The sequence below is a fragment of the Ambystoma mexicanum genome, chromosome 3p (assembly GCF_040938575.1).
Source record: "Ambystoma mexicanum isolate Mex_15411 chromosome 3p, UKY_AmexF1_1, whole genome shotgun sequence".
Lineage (NCBI taxonomy): Eukaryota > Metazoa > Chordata > Amphibia > Caudata > Ambystomatidae > Ambystoma > Ambystoma mexicanum.
The window spans coordinates 289006619-289026853 of record NC_090925.1 but is presented as its reverse complement, the minus strand read 5'-3'; the positions used below and the strand labels follow the sequence as shown (position 1 = coordinate 289026853).

General features: G+C 43.6%; 1 protein-coding gene across 1 annotated transcript in view; it reads left to right on the top strand.

Moving 5' to 3' along the window:
- Nucleotides 1-20235, top strand: part of PTK6 (protein tyrosine kinase 6) — a 465017-nt gene that overhangs the window by 423229 nt on the left and 21553 nt on the right. Inside the window, exon 7 of the mRNA XM_069650818.1 lies at nucleotides 5782-5935. Within this exon, the coding sequence (XP_069506919.1) occupies nucleotides 5782-5935 (154 nt within the window). The remainder of the gene's footprint in view (nucleotides 1-5781; nucleotides 5936-20235) is intronic.

Sequence of the window (20235 nt, the reverse complement as noted above, 5' to 3'; positions counted from 1 at the left end):
CTGAGTTTGCTCCTCAAAGGAAATCTGCACTACTCAGGAATGCATTAGGCACCGAAGGACAAGGGCTATTTGAATTGGTGAAGGTAGCAAAGAAACCGAATGGGTCAGCACATGATGATGCTTTCGAGGAAGCGTTGGCCATATTAGAAGCCATATTCGGGAAGGTTTGAAACATAGTTGTTGAACACCAGACGTTTTAGACTAGACTGCAGTCAACATTCGAATCAATAGACTATTTTGTCACCACGCTGAAAGAACCCGTAAGCACATGTGCATTTCACAATGTGGCCAACCAACTCAAAAGAGACCAACTCATAGACCATTGCCATGATTGCAAAACCCAAGAGGCATTGTGGACGAATAGAGATCCCACCCTAGAACAAGCAACCCCCTTCTCCAAAACAGTGGAACGCCTGCTCCACTTCAGTGAAGAAGTTAATGAAGTCAACATCAAAGAAGTCTGCATGTTAAGGAGCAAGATGAACAAAGTAGAGCGAAAGAGGGCTTCCACAGAATGAAGAACCTGGGAAGACACTCCCTTTAGACACCCTATTGAATGCAGAAGTGAGCGAAACTGAGAATGTTTCAGATGTGGAAATCACAACCACATTGCCAGTGACAGATCGTGTCCATCCAGAAAGGAATGTATGGAGTTCCACAAAATAGGCCATTTCACCACGATGTGCAATTCCAGAAGGAAACGCACAGTAGCATCAGCGTAACACATCACAGATGATGAGGAACCAAATTAATCACTTGAACAACCAGTTTTGTGCATACACTACAGAACCAATGCCTGCAGAAAACCACTTTGCTATATCAAGATATACAAAACCCTCAAAAACATACTAGCAGACTCAGGATCTGACTACACCAGTATACCACAAGAGACATATTTCAAACTCTTACTGCAAAGCAGATGATGCTTCCATGATCCTAACATAAGACCTAGAGCATACAGAGGACACACAATAGAACTGATAGGATAAGCACAGTGTCCTTTAAAGAACATGCAGTTAAAGTGTATGTTTCGGAGAAAGGCCCTGCTGTTCTGGATGGGACGATCAAAGGCTCCTCAAAATAAAGTTGGATTCATGTTCCCTGGAGCAAGTGTTCACCGTTCAGCCACGGTCAATTGCAGACCTACTAATCATCATCAGAACATCTTCCGAGAGACACGGGGAACCTTAAAACAATATGTAAATCACCCCACGGCTGTTCGGTGAAATATAAGGTATGTCCAGTCCTATTAACTGCACACAAGGAACTCAAATAACTGCTAGAAGAACTGCTCAAACAAGGTGTCATAGAACCAGTGGAAGCAAATGAGTGGCCGAGTCCTGTGGTACTTAAAGGCAGCCGGAAAATGTAACTATGCATCGATCTCTGCAGTGTGAACATGAACATAGTCAATGATTTGTCTGTGATGCCAAACTTCACAGAACTGCTGCTCTTAGTATAAGATGCAAAAAATGTTTCCAAGCTTGATCTGAAGAACGCAGATCACCAGATCTGCCTGCACGGAGGGTCAAAACCACTCACAGCCTTCGTCACACGAGAATGCACCTTTCAGTATACCAGGATGCCCTTCGACCTATTTTTGGCAGCACCAATCATTCATAGGCTTGTGACAGATTGGCTCCAGGACATACCATATGTAGCGTTGTTTCAGCATGAATTCATAGTCTATGGTTGAGATGAAGTGCCAGACTGCACCATCCTGGCCAAAGTCCCCAAGACATTTGAAGGGAGTGGGTTGACTCTAATGAAAAAGAAATGTATGTTTGAAGAATCTGAAGTTGAATACCTGACATACACGATTTCTGCCTCAGGAATCCGCCCCAAGATCTCATTAGTAGTAGCCATCATGAAAGCTCCAATTCCTACCACAAAAGAACAACTGCGTTCATACATGGGCCTATCATAATATCATTCAAGATTTGTAGATTCATTGTCAGTGATGGCTGAGCCACTGAGAGCAATACACAAAAATAATGCACTTTACAAGTGGACAGCCACGTGCCAAAACGTCTTTGATACAATCAAATCCAACATACTCCAATTCCCCCATTCATCCCAGACACGCCTACGATTATAACTACAGATTCCAGTGCTTACAGGCTGGCCACTACCTTGATGCAGAAAGAGATTAAGGGAAATTGTATTCTAGCTTTTGCCTCTAGTGCACTAACAGACCCCACAAAGAACTATTTGGTTATCTAAAAAGAGATGCTTGCATGTGCATGGGCAACCGAGCACTTAATTAACTATATATGGAGAAGACAAATCAGACTTCGTACCGATCGCAAGCCCCGCATCCATATCTTAACAACAAGGGGACTAGCAAGGGTCACAAAGGATCACGTTCAAGTTCCAATATGTACCAGGATGGCAAAACTCCCAATGATGAGTGGGACCCAAAGGTTTGTGTAGTAGCATCAATTCAGGATGCAGTAGAAAACACGGCACATAGTGTTGCAGCTCACAAATGGCTAAAACAGACTAAGGAACACAACACTCTATGCCCAGCGGTCATAAGCACAAAAGCAGGGGTGGTCTTTAGAAGAAAATCTTCCATTAAATCTACGTCCATTCAGCAAAGTCCAAACAGAAATCACGGAGGCAGTGGACTTATTCGCAGAGCTGAAAAACTAATTCTACTCACAATGCTGATCAAAACCTTGTTGTCCTTAGCCTATGTAGAGCATTTAGGCAGTACACTGTCCAAATGCAGGCTATGAGAGCAATACAGGTATCCAGGAATGGACAGTGACATGGAAAGACATGTTGTGTCCTGTTCAGCTAGCAAGAAAGGTAACAAACACCTCACAACTCACACACCATCCATGAAGTCGGTGAAATGGACTGGCAGAAAATAGGAATCAATTTTATCGGTCCTATGGAACACATGCCCACAGAATAAAGATATGCACTAGTACTAATTGACTACATATCTAAATGGGCCGAAGCTGAATTTATGCGAGTAATAAATACAACAACAACCATACAAGCTCTTACAAATGTATTCAGGAGAGAGGGATTCCCAGAAGAGTTAGTATCAGACAATATAATACAATTAGTTTCCAATTACATGATGAACTTTCTAAGCAGAAACAAAGCAAAGCACCTTTGTCCAGCAATGTACCACCCCAGATGCAATGGACGGGTTGAAAGAGTGAACAGAATGATAAGAGGCAATCCAACAGACTAGAGCAAATGGAACCGATTGCCACAACGCAGTCCAGAAAACACGATCTGCTCGCAAAGCCACGATGAACTCCACTACATGGGTCACTCCATTCCAATTAATGAGAGAATGAAAGGCAAATACCAAGCTAAACCCAGCATGTACACATCCAGGAAACACACAACAAGGTACATATGCTTCAGGAATTCGGAACGGCGTGCTAGACATTCAACGTCAGTGGGAACCTTTTAACAGACAAAATGCCACTGCTCCTTGGAAAATCAATATTGGAGATTTGGTGAAGATGAGAATTCATCAAAAAGAAAAGGACACTTTGTCGAAATACAACGATCCTGTTACAGTCACAGGAATATACCAGGACCCTATAACTATAGAAGGAGGCAGAAAATGGAACATGTCTAGAGTATCAGTATCAGAGAGCTAAGTGCTATGATCCAAGTACTCAAGAATACAGCAGAACTGATGATCTCGGAGCAAGGAGCTCACAACCAGGGATGGAAAGAAACAGCCAAGAAGAGACAGCGGAACACAGCAGATCACAGCCTGAAGAGGGTGAGGTTGAACATGACAGAAGCATTGAGCCAGAAAGGAATGACACTGGGGAAGAGAGGAGAACATTTAATCCATAGCAAGTTAAGCACAGACCAAAAAACGTTTAACAGAACAACTTTCATTATGAACTGTGTTAAATAACAAAGTGGTATAAGGTAAAGTCGTGCTACCACATGCCACAAATCATCGCACACACACTGTGTGATGGTGTAACGTGCGGTGAGGAGCAGTTGGGCGGGATCAGGATATAAATTGAGTGTGGAAAGAAGGACCTCTTTCTGCTCTCGAAAGTAATACATATGCAGGGTGTCAGTACATAGCCTGCAAACTATATGAAAGATATGTGGACATCAATTCCAGGATACTAGCATCTTTTGGTGGAGAAGGAAGCAACAGCTTTCGACAATTGATTTCAAACAGAAGCACATGAAGCACATCTATCTTGGTGTTCGGTGCAAGAACCACCTTTTCTTTGAAAGTAGGCCCTTCATGGCTGCAAGTATTTTGAAAGCCTCTTTCGTAATACTTTCGCTAAAAAGGGGAGTGAACTGCATGCAGTGTTAACAGGCAAACATTTCAAATGAGCTAGCAGAAGCAAGTACAGTAGTGAACCAACTTGTTTGTTTAAATATAGCAGTACTTTTGTTTGCATAAAGGTAGACAGTGAAACCAAAGTTTCTTTGCTTTGTTGGATTCATTTGTTTGTTCTTTCCTGCTGCTCTGCCTGTCAATAACGGCACCCTTAAATTATACATTATTGCATGTAAAACATTAACAGTTGAGCTCTCAAAACAATGCTGTTGTAACCTCCTCCACTTGCATGCATCGTGGCATTCTTTGAAAGCTGCAACGAAAATCCCACTTTGAAAGGAAACATGTATAGTTTGACATCAAAATAGCAATTCTCTTTAAATACCAAGCTACATTGTTGTGACAAAACTAGCAAATATGGATCCCTTCTGCAAGCTCTCACCCCACTTTCGTTATACTTAAAAATAAAACTGTCACAAAGGGTATTGCGTGGGTTCAATGTCCTTTCATCGCCAAGCATTTCTACAACTGCATTTTAAACGTGTATAAAATAACGAAAAATTCATTGATTTTTTTTTTTGGGCGGGGTGCTCCCCCACAAATCCCCCCCACCTGTTTTTAACTGTACCCGACCTCATAGCCCCTTTTCTGCCCTTTCCCACCCCACCCAAAAGAATTTGAGGAACCTTTTTGTTATTTTATACACGTTTAAAATGCAGGTGTAGAAATGCCTGGCAATGAAAGGACGTCGTACCATTGCATGATACTTAATCAATTATCATCACTTTTTCACCTGCATCAAAATCAGCCGACAGTGTGAATATAGGTAAGCACAGTATTCACACATCTCAGAGAATACCTCTGAAGTCGGAATCCACTGAGGAGCGCGTAGCAACTCACATGCTTAATCATCAAGCCCTGTGAATTGATGCCACTGCAGTGTACCAGGCTGTTGCTGAGGTTCATGACCTTTTTTAAGAAGAATTTAGGGCCCTGCATTGCACAGAGAAGCCCGGGGTGATGGCCCTATAGGTGCTATTGCAGGCGCAGATCTTAGAGGTACAATCAACTATTCATATACTGACTTCGCATTGACCATGGTAACAAGCAAATACACCAATCACACCTCCATATGAGCATACTTTAAGACTGCTATGTAAATTATGATTCATACGTTTGGCTGTCCCTTAACGATTGTTTAACCTGCATTGCAAAGCTGATTTCACATATGAAGGTTTAGAGTACTGGTAGCTGTGGATGCACACTGTTGACATCTTTATTTATTTATACATTCCTAACGCGCCCGCAGCCCGCAGGCATCGGGGCGCACATAAACACAGGAACAACAGCTCACATGTTCTTTACAAGCTAAAAGATGATGCCAGGGACCACATACAAACCGGTCAGCATTGCATGTCAAGTGGTCTGGTGCGCAGGTTATGGTGGTATTCCAGACGGTCTGCTCACACTTCTGTCTCTCTTCTTCCCAGGAGGATTTCTACTTGTCTCATGGCAGGAATGTTCCCTACCGATGGACGGCCCCCGAGGCGCTTTCCCATGGGCAATTTTCCACCAAAACTGATGTCTGGTCTTTCGGGGTTCTTCTGTTTGAGATCATGACACGTGGCCAGATACCCTACGTAGGTGAGTCTATGCAAAATAACGTGTTCATCTGTCCGTCTTTAATGGAGTATCAGAAGGCTGACGTTTCTTTTGTACTTTGGGGTAGTGTCAACAGGAGTATGAACAGAAACAGTCAGTAGAAATATAAACAGAAAAAGTGTCTATATACACAAACTCTGCCATCTATTGCTCAGGTTGCATATACATGTAGTTTTCATTAGCTGTGAATATCAGGGATATAAAGTCCACTGTCATCCTGCTTCACATGTTACCTGAAAAGACCTTGCCGTGCTATTAAAATAAACAAATGTTTTGTGTAATTCATTTTTATTAAAGAGAGGTCACCATATTTAGCTTCGGTCACCCTATATCCCTATATAAAGCAAAACTACATTTCGGATTGATTTATAAACTTACGTTTCCTTTGACTTTAAAGTTCTGTGAAGTTCCAGTAGCTTAAACAAATGATTGTGAACTGATTAAATGAAGAGAAGGCACATTCCCGTAAAATCCCATGGAGAACAAATGACAGGCCACTGTAATGAGACGCGTCTACTGAAAGTCCCAGCAACTGCCGGCTGGACATACTCAAGTTGCCTTTCTTCTATCAAGCAATGAATACAAAGGCTGTATTTCACTTTGTGTGTGTCTTGCTTAGAATATCCCCAGCTGTGACAAGAGAATTCGCCCCTGATATTGTACATTCCAATAAAACGTCTGTCAATTATGGCAGTTTCGCTGTAGTCCCACTTTGGGTCAACCCTCAAGAGGATGCCATTTTTCATGTTACAGTAACCATGAGTTGAGTGCATGTGTGCCTGTATTATTGTTACTCTTTGCTCAATAGAAGAAAAAAAAACACTTGAATAGTTTCAGCTTTGCTGGAATTGGGAACAAGCTCTTCTTCTGTTGGTTCTTCTATTACGGCCTGTTGGTCTCCCTGCACACTGATCGTAGAAGCAGGGAAAGTCTTTTGATAAGGCTTTTGGTAACCCCACAGAGACTCTGCTGCATGAAAACCTGTACCTGTATAAACCCTCATTAATAGATGTTGCATTTCCAACATTATTAATCAATGATTCGGAAACATCTATGTATCTGCTCTGGACAATAGATAATGTAATGTATAATGCCCGGTATCCACGTACTGGACCGTAAGGGTGGTCAAGACCCAAATCTTCCCTTTAATGACGTGTCTTCACAATAGGATTTGGGCAGTTTGATTCAAAATGGTTTCGCAAAAACAAAAAGATTTTTAGGAAAACTTCTATTATTCTGTCATAAAAGGCTTACCATAACACTGCACTGGCAAATCTTAATGCAATATGCCAGAGTACAGTGTGATCTACCCTAAAGAAGCTAAGGATTGATCTAGGATCATCACTGTGTATTATACACACAGAAACACAGAGAATCTGTGTTAGATTATCAACATCAAGAAAAAAGAAAAATCAAAATGAAAAAGAAGTAGACGTGGGGACTGTAGGTCCCAACTACATCAAGTATTCCCACCTCCCAGAAGACAAATCCACCAGGGATGAGTGGGGGTCTTTTTAAACTAAAAAACCTGCCCTCAAATGAAACTGAATAAAGTTAATGTTATTTCATACTGAGGACAGCCTTTTATGACAGAATAATAGAAGTTTTCCTAAAAATCTTTTTGTTTTTGCGAAACCATTTTGAATCAAACTGCCCAAATCCTATTGTGAAGACATGTATAATGCCCCACCACCCCTAGAAGTGCCACCCTGTGCCTACATTTACATGGATTGCCTCATCAACCCTTGGTGAGTGGCCACTGCCCATTCTTAGATTGGGTTTAACTGTTGTGATGGGTCAGAAATGTGAGTCATACAACTTTGTAAAGAGGTTTTATTTATTTATTTTCTTAATTTTTTGGTTACACAGTAACCTTTACAAAAAAACACAATCTTCATTAAATGAGAAATAAAATAACATCCTCAATAATGTATTACAAATGATCAACTTCTTAAAAATCATACTTAAGAATTACAATGTCAATTTGAAGTATTTACAAGATCAGAAAGCAACAATAAAAAGAGATCATTTGATCATTCATATGATTGGCCATTAGATATTTCAAGAGAACTTAACATCACAGCCCTTAAAAAAGTTCCAAACCTTAAGATTTACACAACCAGGACTACTTAGAACATATGATAATTCATAGGATTAATAATATAGGGCCAACAACATCCTAACAGCAAAAATTCATTCTTAGTCCAGTGACTATCTCAAAAGCAGCAACCTTACAATCTACATTGTGTCTTTAAAAAGTGCAGAACTGCCATTTGCATCCTAACCCTGGTTCCATGTAACATCTGCAACCACAGTGCTTTGAGATCGACGCATTCTGTGTTGGGTACAAATTTGGAGAAACATTCAATGCGAGCTTGCCTAAGGCCCACACATTCGGTCAATAGATGTTCCAATGTTTCGTCCATAACATCTTGCTTACAGAATCTGCATTCTACGAAGTACCTGACCTACAATTAATAATCAAACCGGTCTCCAGCACATTAAACCTAAATCTCATAAAGTCATGTCTCAACGTTTTACTCGGAAATTTCATAAGGTATGGTTCAGTAGCACCCATTTTTTTACTATTTGAAACCAGATGACTGTACAGTCTTTTTTCGTAATTTCACTGACCGTGAAGTTCCAATCAGAGTACTGCAGGAGACTCTTGACCTTCATGGGATTCATGATCAATAGTTCCTTTGAGACCCCAACTTTTCCAAGAGATTCTATAGCCTCCCTTTCCAAATCCCGAACTACAACAGATGAATCCACACCTTTGACAAGCCCCCTAACAAGAAATACATACAAAGTGGTATCCTTACCCACTAACAATTTCCTGTACAAAGAAACTCTTGGCCACTCAATTATACTTGAAACGGAAAAAAGCCCCAGTTCGTAGCGGGTAGCCACTATTGGTACACACTTCGGTAAGCACACACAACTGATCTAAGTAGGCGGGCCTCATATTTAATCATTTCATTTCTGCACCAACGGGGGGGGGGCAAATTCCAACCCATAGCATAACTGGGCGATAGTTTTACATCTGTATAAATTAAGGCACGGTAATAGTGAACATTTCCCATATTTATTGTTGGTTTTTGGAAACTGGGCAGCCAATGGATTGATTTTCTTTTCTAGATAATTACAGAAGTTGACGCTGTTAACAAACTCAAATATAGGATATCCTAGATAGCGAAAGGCATGGCATACTGAAAGTTTGACATGATCTAAGAACCAAGCAAACCTAATAGTGCTTTTCCTATAGCTTAGACGCAGAATAACAGTTTTTGTGTGGTTGATTACCAGTGAATTTTCCATAGTATATTTTTTGAATGAGGACAGCACACGTTGAAGACCGATCGGCGTATGATCAAACAAAAGGACATTGTCGGCGTAGGCAGACCACACAACCTTAATACCTTCTACTTTAGGTGGTACAAAGGAAGCACCCTCCAAATGGTGGCCGACATCAGAGAGATACAGATTAAAAATAGTCGGTGCGAAGATGCATCCCTGTCTGAGGCCATTTCCCGCCTTATTTTCCTCAGACAGTGATCCGTCACAACTGAGTCCAACTCTAATTTTGGTTTCTGCATGAAGATGATATAGTTTTGATAACAGTGGTGCGGGCATGCCCAATGTCAATAATTTGCCCCCAAGTGTAGTTCTGTTGACCAAATCAAATGCAGAAGTCAAATCAATTGAAGCCAAAAAAATAGGTGGGCTACCCTTAGACCTGGTCTGGTGCTGCAGCATGTTGATCGGGACCCCCCGACATCCGTACCATGGATTTCCTAAATCCAAATTGCATAGGGGACAGGACTCTTTTAGCATCCATCCAAGTATGTATGTGTTCCAAAATTAAAGATGCAAACATTTTGGAATCCGCATCCAGCAGGGCGATAAGTCTTTAGCTTGTAGGCAAGGACCTATCACCCTTTTTATAGATGGGCACCACATACGACAAGTGCCAGCTCATCGGAATAGCCTTGGAGATAACAATATCCTTAAATAAGAGAAACAAAATCTTAGCCCATAAAACAGGATTTCCCTTGAACACGACATTAGCGAGCAAGTTGGGGCCAGGGGCCTGCGATGAGGAACAACGGGAGATAAGCCTTTGGATGTCGGACAGTGTGAACGGAATATTCCATTGGCATGATTCAATATCTTCCGGCATGAGCCATGTAGTGGCTGGTGGGCTATAGAGAGTACCAAAATGCCCTTCCCAAACTGGAGAGGAGATACAAACTACTTGTTCTCTAACTTGAGTGTCCCCTCTCTTATTAATGAGAGTCCAAACGTTTCTAGTGTTTGTTTTAGAAAGCGCTTGCAGCATGCTTTCCACATCCTTTTGATAGAATTTGGCTCTCAAGATATTGGCTTTTATTTTCCATTTATTTTTAACCTTTTTTATCTTCTCACTACGTTGATGGCGAAACAGCGTTTTTAATAAAAGGCGAATCTCCCGATTCCTCTCTTTTTTGAGCACATACATAGTTGGATCAAAAACTTGCCTATGGGTTTGTCCCAGTGTCACAGATCTCTTGATGCCTTGAGGACCCAATATAACCCCTTTGACATAACAGTTAAAATTCTCATGAGTATAGATTCTGATCTTTTTATCGAAGCCGTTCTCATCATAATCACGGAAAAAACCTTATTAGCTTTCATGATGTTATCACTGTGCCAATTAATTCTGTTCCCGGCATTATTCGAGTTCAGCACATGAGGAAATTTCACACTGGGTTGTACATGGTGCGCCTGTAGGGAAACCTTAAGCAGACTATGATCACTATCACAAGAGGGTAGTATTGTGAAGTCTAAAATTATGTTGCAAAGGTGCATATTGAAATACATATAATCAATAGTGGAATACTCAGACCCATTAGTCCAAGTATAGCGATTCATACTTGTGCACATAAACTCATTTACACACTGCAAACCCCAGTCTGACAGAAAATGGAGCCACATCGCTCCCTGCAGTTGCTTGCGGGAAAGACCAGAGCCTAAAGAATTCATCAACGGTTCCTCATATGTGCCCTTTAAACCTGATCCAACTTTGGCATTGAAATCCCCCATGAACATAATGTTAAGAGTTTTACACAGCATTTGGCATTCCTGTATCATCTCGTCAATCGCCATGATAAATTCGGCCAAATCCAAATCAGGACTCCAATATACATTGATTATAAGAAGATAGCCAAGAGGATCTGGAAAAGCAAAATTCAAAAGCATAGCAATGCAGCCCCTCTGAATTGTGAACTACTTGATGCTTTTGAAGCAGAGCGTATTTCTAATTGCTATAAGCAAGACCCCTGAGGGTCTACCTCTAGATTTTTTAACTGCCAGCAATTGATGTAGGTAATAGCCATCCAGTACCAGAGGGGCAGTAGCCCAAGTCTCCTGAAGACAGAAGATGCTTGCTTCACGTAAATGACCGGTGCTGAATGATGCATGCTGCAGAGCCTTATTTCCCTTGAGTTGCATGAAATGATGGTACGAATCTATGACTTCCCATTTAATCCTTGAATTTTTGCCAAAGTTTCACTCAATGTTTGTGCTAACCTCTTCAAGTCAGTTTCGGTAGGGTGAGTCTGTGGGTTTACCCACTCATTACTATTTTGGAGGGCGGCCTGAAAGGAATCTTTTCGACACCTCCCCTGTACCATAACACCTTGGCTAATCAGCCTATTAGTGAAAGGTTCGAGATCAAAGCCGAAGCAATGTAAGTCGTCGACTTCCGACACCACCAGTTCCATAATGGCCTGAGAAAAAAAAATAGCCTTACATAGTCAAATCTGAATGGGTGCATACAATCCACCAATTTAATATCCCCAGATGACATCATTGATAATCTTGGAATCTCACCAAAAAGGGAGAGAACTCTTAGGCAATTGAGAGACTCCAGTCCTCCCTGAGGGAGCATAAAATAGAGCATAATACTTGGGAGGTTCGTAAAGTGTGGAGCTCTCCAATCAACTCTATTATATGTTTCACTTATTGTTTCTCGTTCATCTGACCTAGAAGGGACAAGATTGTCCCCCCCGATGCCCCGTTCAGCTCGAGACAATTCCTCCCACTCTTTATATGGGGCGAAGTTCTTACTCCTTTCGGGTACGAGACTCTCTTCTTGCTGTTCCATTGGGGGAGATCGTATTTGTTTAGCATGCAATGAGCCAGGTTGATCCAAAATTTCGGCCCGGCCATCGCGGGAGCGTGTGGACTGAAAGTGGGAAGAGAATTGTGCCTCACTCAGTCCCCCATGCCTCAACGGGATGATGGGATTAGGTCCCAGATCAACTGATTCATTGCCCGGCCCAAAAGTAATAGGGGGATCTGATTGATGTTTTCCTGTCCCTGCAGAATTAATAGGCAGCCTGGGTGGATTCGGATCGGTAGGTGATCTTTCCGTAATATCCAAATCAGCACACAATTTAGGCTTCACTTCCATCCAATTCACAGAGCCAGAGGATTTAACACTCTGCCTCCTCGAGTCTTCTAAAAGATTCCTCAGGGCCTGTTGTACCAGCAATTTAATGTCCTTACTAGGAGCCAAAGTAGGGACAGAGGTGGAGGCGGGAAGCCCCCCCCCCCCACTGAGGCACTAGAGGGTAAGTCACTCACAGGAGCCTCACCAACGGAAGCAACTGGACCCACTTCCCCAGACCCTCTGGGGAATAATTCCCCTGCTTGGGCCCCCTTAAAGGTGGAGAGGGGAAAGTTATCGCATATATGTACTGGTGTAGTCATGGAAATCTGTTTGGAGACCGGAATATCCTCTTCTTTTACACCTTTACTTAGAAAAGCCTTAGCTTTAGGAGTGAAAAAAAGCTTAATATCCGTATTGTCAACCAGACCCATTTTCTCTTTTAATTATCCGGGTGTAGCTTCCCCCTAATTGTTTGGGTGGTAATGTTATTTTGAGGCAGCTGAGAGTCAGAAGGTGACTTATTTCCTTTTATTTGCACTTTTTGTACGTTTTTTTTGTTGTTGTTTATTTGCCTGAGAGGAACCCTTATGACTCATTGCCTCAGTCAAGGTGTCATTCGCCTCCCCGTAATCACTTGCCACCCTGACAACGTGATCCTGAGGAGACTGTGCAAGAGCATCGGGGATAGTCACTTTAATTTTAGAGGAGGAAACCAATTCTTTCAACTCAAGCGCTTTTTGGCTTTCTTCATCCAACTGGGATAGGTCAATTGCACCTTCTAACGAAAGGCCACAGACGTTGGTTGCCTGATTGTTATATGCGCTGACTAGCCTGGTGTTCTCCCTTTTGGTTTCACTCACGGGTTGGTCTTACGACTCTTCAGCGAGGTCTTTGACCGCCACAGGGTTTCTCCCTACCGTGCGGTACCTCGCTCTTTTTCCCAGCGGCTTCTTGTGGCTCTGCTCACCCAGTGTTGCTCCACCTGCAGCTGCGTAGTCGCCTGACTGCTTCGCTCGGTCAAGCCGGTCCCCCTCCTGCTATCTATTACCATCATCCAGTGTTCTCCTGCTTTGCTTCCTGATGCATAAACTCTGCAATCGTGGAAGGGTCATGAGTGTCCTGCCTCCTACATTGCCGATCTGGAGAGGTCTGCCTGCATGTAGCAGTCTGCTCCACTGCCAGAGCTGACTTAATTTATAGATGGATGTCAGTTTTTTAAACTCCCACCATCAACATGAGTCAATTAAAAAGTAGACCACTCACAATTAGAATGGAAGTTCTGCCTTACTCGTGCTGTCTTCCTCCTCATCCCAGTACACAGCTGAGGCTGATATTTGTTTGTATTACCAAAATAAGGCTGGTATGTGTTTGCATTAACAAAATGAGGACGTGCCTTACTAGTTGGTCTCTTCCTCGTCCCAGTATTAAGATGGTGTTTCTTGGTTACAGTTTGGGAGGAAGAACAGGGAAAGGGTTGAAAATAGCCTACAAAGGCTATTGTAGGGTGCATTACAAAAGGGAAATGGGGGGATACCATGTCTCACCTAAGGATGTCCACCCCCACTCCCAAAGTCTCCTCAGCCCAAGTGATCCCCCCTCGCATATCCACCCCCATGGTCGGGATCCAAAAGCAATGGCCTCTCCCTCACCACCCGATAAGAGGATACAGGGGGATAAGAATTGAGGACACCCTCAGGTTCCTCACAGATACCACATTCTTCGATTCGAGAATGTATGTCAGAGTGAAGACGTAATCAGGAAAGAAATATGCCCAACGTGAGTGTCTACTATTTTGAAGCAGCTGTAAATTACAGTGGTCGGTTCGGATGTCTATGGGATATCTGGACCCCAATAACAGATGTTGCCATTCCCAACAAGCTTGCTTGATAGCAAATAGCTCTTTCTCGAGTACTGCGTAGTTCCTCACTGCCTCAGTCAAGCTTTTGGAGAAGTATGTCACTGGATGTTCTTCATTGTCTTTGATGCGTTGTTTTTAAACTGCCCCAATAGCCTTATCTGAAGCATCAGTTTCAAGGATAAATGACAAAGCGTTATCCGGCTGACTCAAAATGGGAGCAGATGCAAAAGCTTTTTTGAGTCGTATGTTTTTTTTGGGGATCTCCCCTTCCCTATGTGCTTCTTTGTACTTGTGTGGGCCCTGACCGCTGTGTGTTTCTTTGGCCGGCCTTGCCCAACTTCATATGAGTTGCAGGCCCTGGTGTGCTGTTCTGGCTGGGCTTTCCCGATTTCATATGTGACCCAGACTTTGGTGTGCTGCTTTTGCGGGTCCTCTGCCCTTGCTTTAGTCAATGCCCACTTTAACAGACCCGGTGTACTCTCTTCCCAGATATTGTTCCACATAGGAAATGTTCTCTCTGCGCTGGTTCTGTTATCAGTCTTGTCAGAGGGAGTGTGTTGTGTAGTTGTGAGTCTTCAGTGGTGTTCAGTTGGGTTTGTTCTTTCTGCTTTTTGTCTATCCTTTGGTCCAATTCGTTTTCGCAGCATTTTGAGTTATTTGGCATTTGCGTTCTTGGTAACGTGTTTGGTTTGTATTTCCTTTGGTTTTCCTTGGGGTTGAGGTTGCGATTGCTGGGGCAATAGCCCTCGTGCAGTGCTATAGATGGCCTTATAAGAGCAGTACATGGCTTGCATTTTCACATTTGTCAGACGGTGCTATAGGTATGGGCTGAAATCTGTTTTTCTAGGCATGTAGTTTATGGGTATGGCCAGTTCCCTTTCTCCACAAAGTATGAATGTCAATGGGAGTCCGGGGCTTTGGTTTGAGTGTCAGTTAAAGGGCTGGCACCTCTGTAAATGTGATCACACAAATAATAAGAGGGGGCACTGTGGTTGAGGGATTTGTTTTCCATCGTTGTGGTAGTAAGAGAGGGAGGTTGGGGAGTTTGCGAGGGCAGGTAGATGTGACAGGGTCAGTAATATGATCTTCTCAAGAGGGGTGGGAATCCCTCTCAGCCTGGAGTAAGTAGCCGACCAGGTTGGAAGCCGGAGCCAATCCTACCAGAACCTCCAGGCAGACTATTTCAGTCATCAGATTGCTCTGGCCAGTGGGAAGAGGGAGGATGCCCAGCAGAGCGGTAGAGAGTCTGCACGGCCACCAGATATTAGCGCATGCCATGCTCTGCTCAGCCATGGCAGAGCACCACGATTCACACTATTACAACTTTGCAGCAGAGTGTCTTTTTGAAAACCCCAAGTAACTCCCAATACTTACCATGGACCTGGCAGCTGCATAGGTACCCTCACACAAACTGGAACACTTCCTAATGCGGGCCGCCATCTTTCTGGCACAGCAGACCTGCACAGCAAAAAGGGTGGGCGGGGCTTAGGCTTAGTCAATTCTGGCCAGGGAGAGATTGACTAGGAGAAAAAGTCCAATGGAATGAGTGGGGGAGAAGAAAGGGCACAGGGAACAGGAAGGAGTGGGTTGTTCGGGTGAGCTTAGAAGAGGAGGAAGAAGAGGAGGAAGAGGTGGCAGACCAAGAGACCAAAAGTTGGAAGGACGGTGGGATGGAATGTGGAGGCGTTTCCGGAGAGAAGGTGAGGTATTGGTTGATGAAAGCAAGTGGAACTGAGAGGGGAGAGTAGTGGTGGCATGGAGAGGGAAGAGTAATGGAGTGGGGAGAGTAATGGAGGAGCGAGTAGTAGTAGAGTGGAAATGGGAGAGTGGCAGGAGAGAGACTAGGAGAGAGCAACATCCAAGGGTGGAGGTAGAGCTTATAAAGAGAGAGAGGGGATCATTGGAGGGTCAGAAGCAGGAAGTACAGAAGAGAAGGTGGGGTGGAATTGGAAGGAGGAGACTAGCAAGAGGTGGATAGAATAGCTGTGAGAGATAGGGAGAGGAACACTATGGCCTGACAGGAAAAAGACAGAGTGGGGCTTGAGTGTCTGGAAGACGCAACTCTATAACCTCTTAGAACTAGCCTCATCAGTAGTGTAGGTCCAGACTGGGAAGTCCCAGAGGGACGTTAGACAGATAAGGCAAAAGCTTTTAGGCCTTCAATGACAGGGAGGCAGCAAGCTCTAGATACAAAGCTGAGAAGTGGGGACGTCTAGGTAAGGAAGTAAACTCCTTCTATATGAGATAGCAAGGAATGAACGTTGGCATCCTGCCAAGAAACCTTTTTATAAGAGTTTTTATCGAGGGCTGCTGAAAGGGTAAAGTTGCTAATACCTGTATATGTCGGTGCATGACAATGGCTATTTACGATGTGGAGATTTTTTGGGACAGTGTGGAAATAAGTTGCTTTCAGGGCGAATGTGATGCAAAAAAACTTCTAAAAAGGTTAGCGGGAAGGTAGCAACATAAGGGCAAGGGTGGAACCAATCGTGACTCAGCCTGAAAGAAATTGGAAATTACATTATAAAGCGCATACTTTCCCGCACCAGGGGTATGTTATGGATACAATGCGACATCCATCAACTCACTTCGCACCAATTTAGTACACTGAGGTCGGTCAGTTATTTCCAAACTGGGTACAGTCCAAAGACAATCGACGGGTTTAGACCTACTATCCCTTCTGAGTATTCAGAACGTGCAAGTACAGCCAGAATAGGGTAAGTGGGGGTTGAGGGTAAGTGCTGGAATGCCCATGCTCGTGGGTGAGCAGCAGATGAAGTGCATGGGGTGGTAAGTGCTATGCAGCCTGGAGCATTGGGTAGAAAGTGCAAGCCTAAAGGATTGATGCCGGTGGGTGCTGAGGCAAGTGCTGAGAGGAAGCAGAAGCCGGGGCGATTGGGTATGGGAGGCCAGTTCCCCGAGGGATACATAAGGGCCCTGGCCACCAATCACAGCGACTGTGAGATTAGCAGAGGAGGGACAGAGGGAAGGAGGAGGTGAAGAGGAAAGTCTTGAGGAACTTCCGGAATTTTAGGAAGTCCTGCTCAAGACGAAGAGGAAGGGGGGGGCTGTTCCATAAGAAGGAGCCAGCTGAAGAAAGTGATGGGCCATCAGCCCTCTGTTTAGTGAAATCCTTTACACACAGAGAGTTGGTGCCAGAGGACTGCCAAGGTCTATTCTAATGGAGCAGACCTGAGGCAACCACAAAGTGTTTCCTTCTTGGTCTTGGCAAGCATAGTAACAAAGATTGAGCTTTATCTCAAGCTGGGTTGGTGAGTATTGGGGCACAGGTTCTAGCTCGGTTTGGAACAATTGGATGGGAGGTGTTGAGGCATTTTGCATGTGAAGAGGTTTTGCCAACCTGTGTGTTCTTAGGCTTTAGGTTGGTCCCCTCCAGACAAACAGTTAGGCAGACCAATAGGTTTGAGGTGTGTAGCACCTGCATTGAAGTTATTGAAAATACACAGTTGGATGATGTAATGGAGGAATTAAAAGCCTTAGCCTCCTCGGTACAGGAAAGGACTCTCCATTCTGACACTATTTTGTAGTCCTCGCAAGAGACATTGCATGGGAGACTGAAATGCCACATATGGGTGGGCTTTGCCTGTAGGAAGCCAACAGGCATCCCTTGGAAATTGATCAAGTAGGCAGTTCCTGTTGTAGTTCAGACTGCACCTAACCTTCAGCCCTTGGGGTCCAGGATGAGACACTCCAATCAAAGGCAGTGGTGGGCCAAAAGCATGCAAAAGCAAGAAAGATTGGGGGGTGTCAACATCAAGGAAGACAAGCGTGTGGTGGTGACTGTGCTTGTCAGCTGCAACAAGAATGTTACTGGTCAAACAATGGTACATGCTGGACCCCAGCGCATGGCAAAGCGAGGAAGGGAGGCATCTGCTCAAACAGAGAAATCTGCATGTAAGCAAACTGAAGTTGCTGTGTCCCTGTCTCTGGAGAGGCCAGTGAGTGCACACAATAATTGTAAGTGAAAGTAGATTTTATATTTGATTGGATATTAAAATTGAATGAATCTTGCGAAGTCCCAAGCGAGGGGCAAGCCGTGTTTCATGCAGAATCCTGTGGCTGCAGGTTGAGTGAACACAAAGCCAAAAGCCTGCGGGCCAGTACTGCTGGGTTGAGGCTGACCTGCTTAGCTTACCTGGCGGGAGCAGAGGCAAGACAACATCACAGGTAGAGTGTTACGAGAGGGTTGACGTTGCTTCCCGGAGGCAGATGTGGCTGATGTCGAAGTACATTGTTTTACAGAAAGTCAGAGATCAGTGATCGGGAGGGTAAGGTCTTGCCTAGGCTGAACTTGGCCGATTCCTTGAGTTGCCAATTACCTATGGTGGTGAACGAACTCATTTGAAGTAGATCCTTTATTGACATATTTTCATCTAGGAGCATGATGGGGAACAGTAACACACAACAGGTCACTAAGTAAAATAACAAAGCCCCTCTCACCATGAGAAGAATCCACCCGTGGGATAGTACAGTATCACAGCAATGGGTGGATATACCTGAAAAATTAGCACCAATCCTATCTAGACTAAGCCAGTGCCTCAGGAAGAACACTACTGCCCCTGCGTCCAGCTGTCCTTAGGACACGCTGATGTTCTACATATATAATAGGGAAAGCCGGTGAGAAAAGCCCCTACAAGTAAACTAAATTAAAAGACTTTAACTAAAAAAGTGCTTGCTGTCCTCAGACTACAGTGTATTAGAGCTGTAACTGTTGATAGGATACAGTCAGGATAGCGTACTTATTTAATTATTATTCTGCCTATTTCCTGAGTGTGTATCACACAATATCTTAAAAGAATACCACTTGGCTATACCACCTAAATTGTAACGCCCCTTATGGTTTGTCGGTTCTTACATATTATCCCACTTATTTCAAACGGATATCTGTGAAGAGGTAGGTCGACCGGTGTTGATGATCAGACATACATTTTGGAGTCACCTTCTTCATGACCTAAATTGGAGATCGACACCATGTCATCTCTCTCTTTACTCAGGGTTCCATTGGAATGTATTACCTGCCATCCTCTGCTGTCAATGGACCTGCTGCTGTCTCAAATTGGATGACTTCCATTATTCATTATGGTTTGCAGGTCCTAGGGCAGTTCATTGCCCTGAACCTAATAAGAGACCCGTAATGCTCACAGGGTCTATACTGGATCCACAAGAACGTTAACTCGTCTGTCCGCGGGAGACAGAACACTGCCCTCCTCGCTACCAGGCAATAGAAATAAGCTTTACTGCAAAACAGTGCAAAGTTGGATAACCTCACCCATTGAAGTCACCTTCTTCTGGACCTGATATGGAGATAACTAAAAACTTGCTAGTTGTCCTCAGACTACAGAGTAATAGGACTGCACTGTTTAAAGGATACAGTCTGCATAGGATACTTATTAAATTTGTATTCTGCCTATTTCATGAGTGTGTATGAAACAATATCTTAAAAGAATACCACTTGGCTATCCCACCTAAATTGTTACGTCCCCTTATGGTTTGCCAGTTCTGTACATAGTATACCACATATTTCAAAAGGATATCTGTGATAATATTGGTTGACCGGTTTTAGTGATCAAACAAACATTTTGGAGTCACCATCTTCAGGACCTAAAATTAAGATGGACACCACGTTGTCTCTGTTTACTTGGGGTTCCACGGGAATGTATTAGCTGCTACCCTCTGCTGTTGTCTTAAATTGGATTAATTCTATAATTCAGTATTGTTTGCAGGTCCTTGGGCAGTTCATTACCCTGAATCACATCAGAGACCGCTCAATGCTCACAGGGTCTGTGCTGGATCCACCAGAAACTTTAACACATCTGGCCACGGGAGACAAAACACTGTCCTCCTCGCTACCAGGCAATACAAATTAGCTTTCCTGCAAAACAGTGCAAAGTTGGATAATCACGCCTCACATGAAACAGGCCCAGTAACACGCTATGCTCTCCCTTTCTGTAGTTGAGTACCATGATT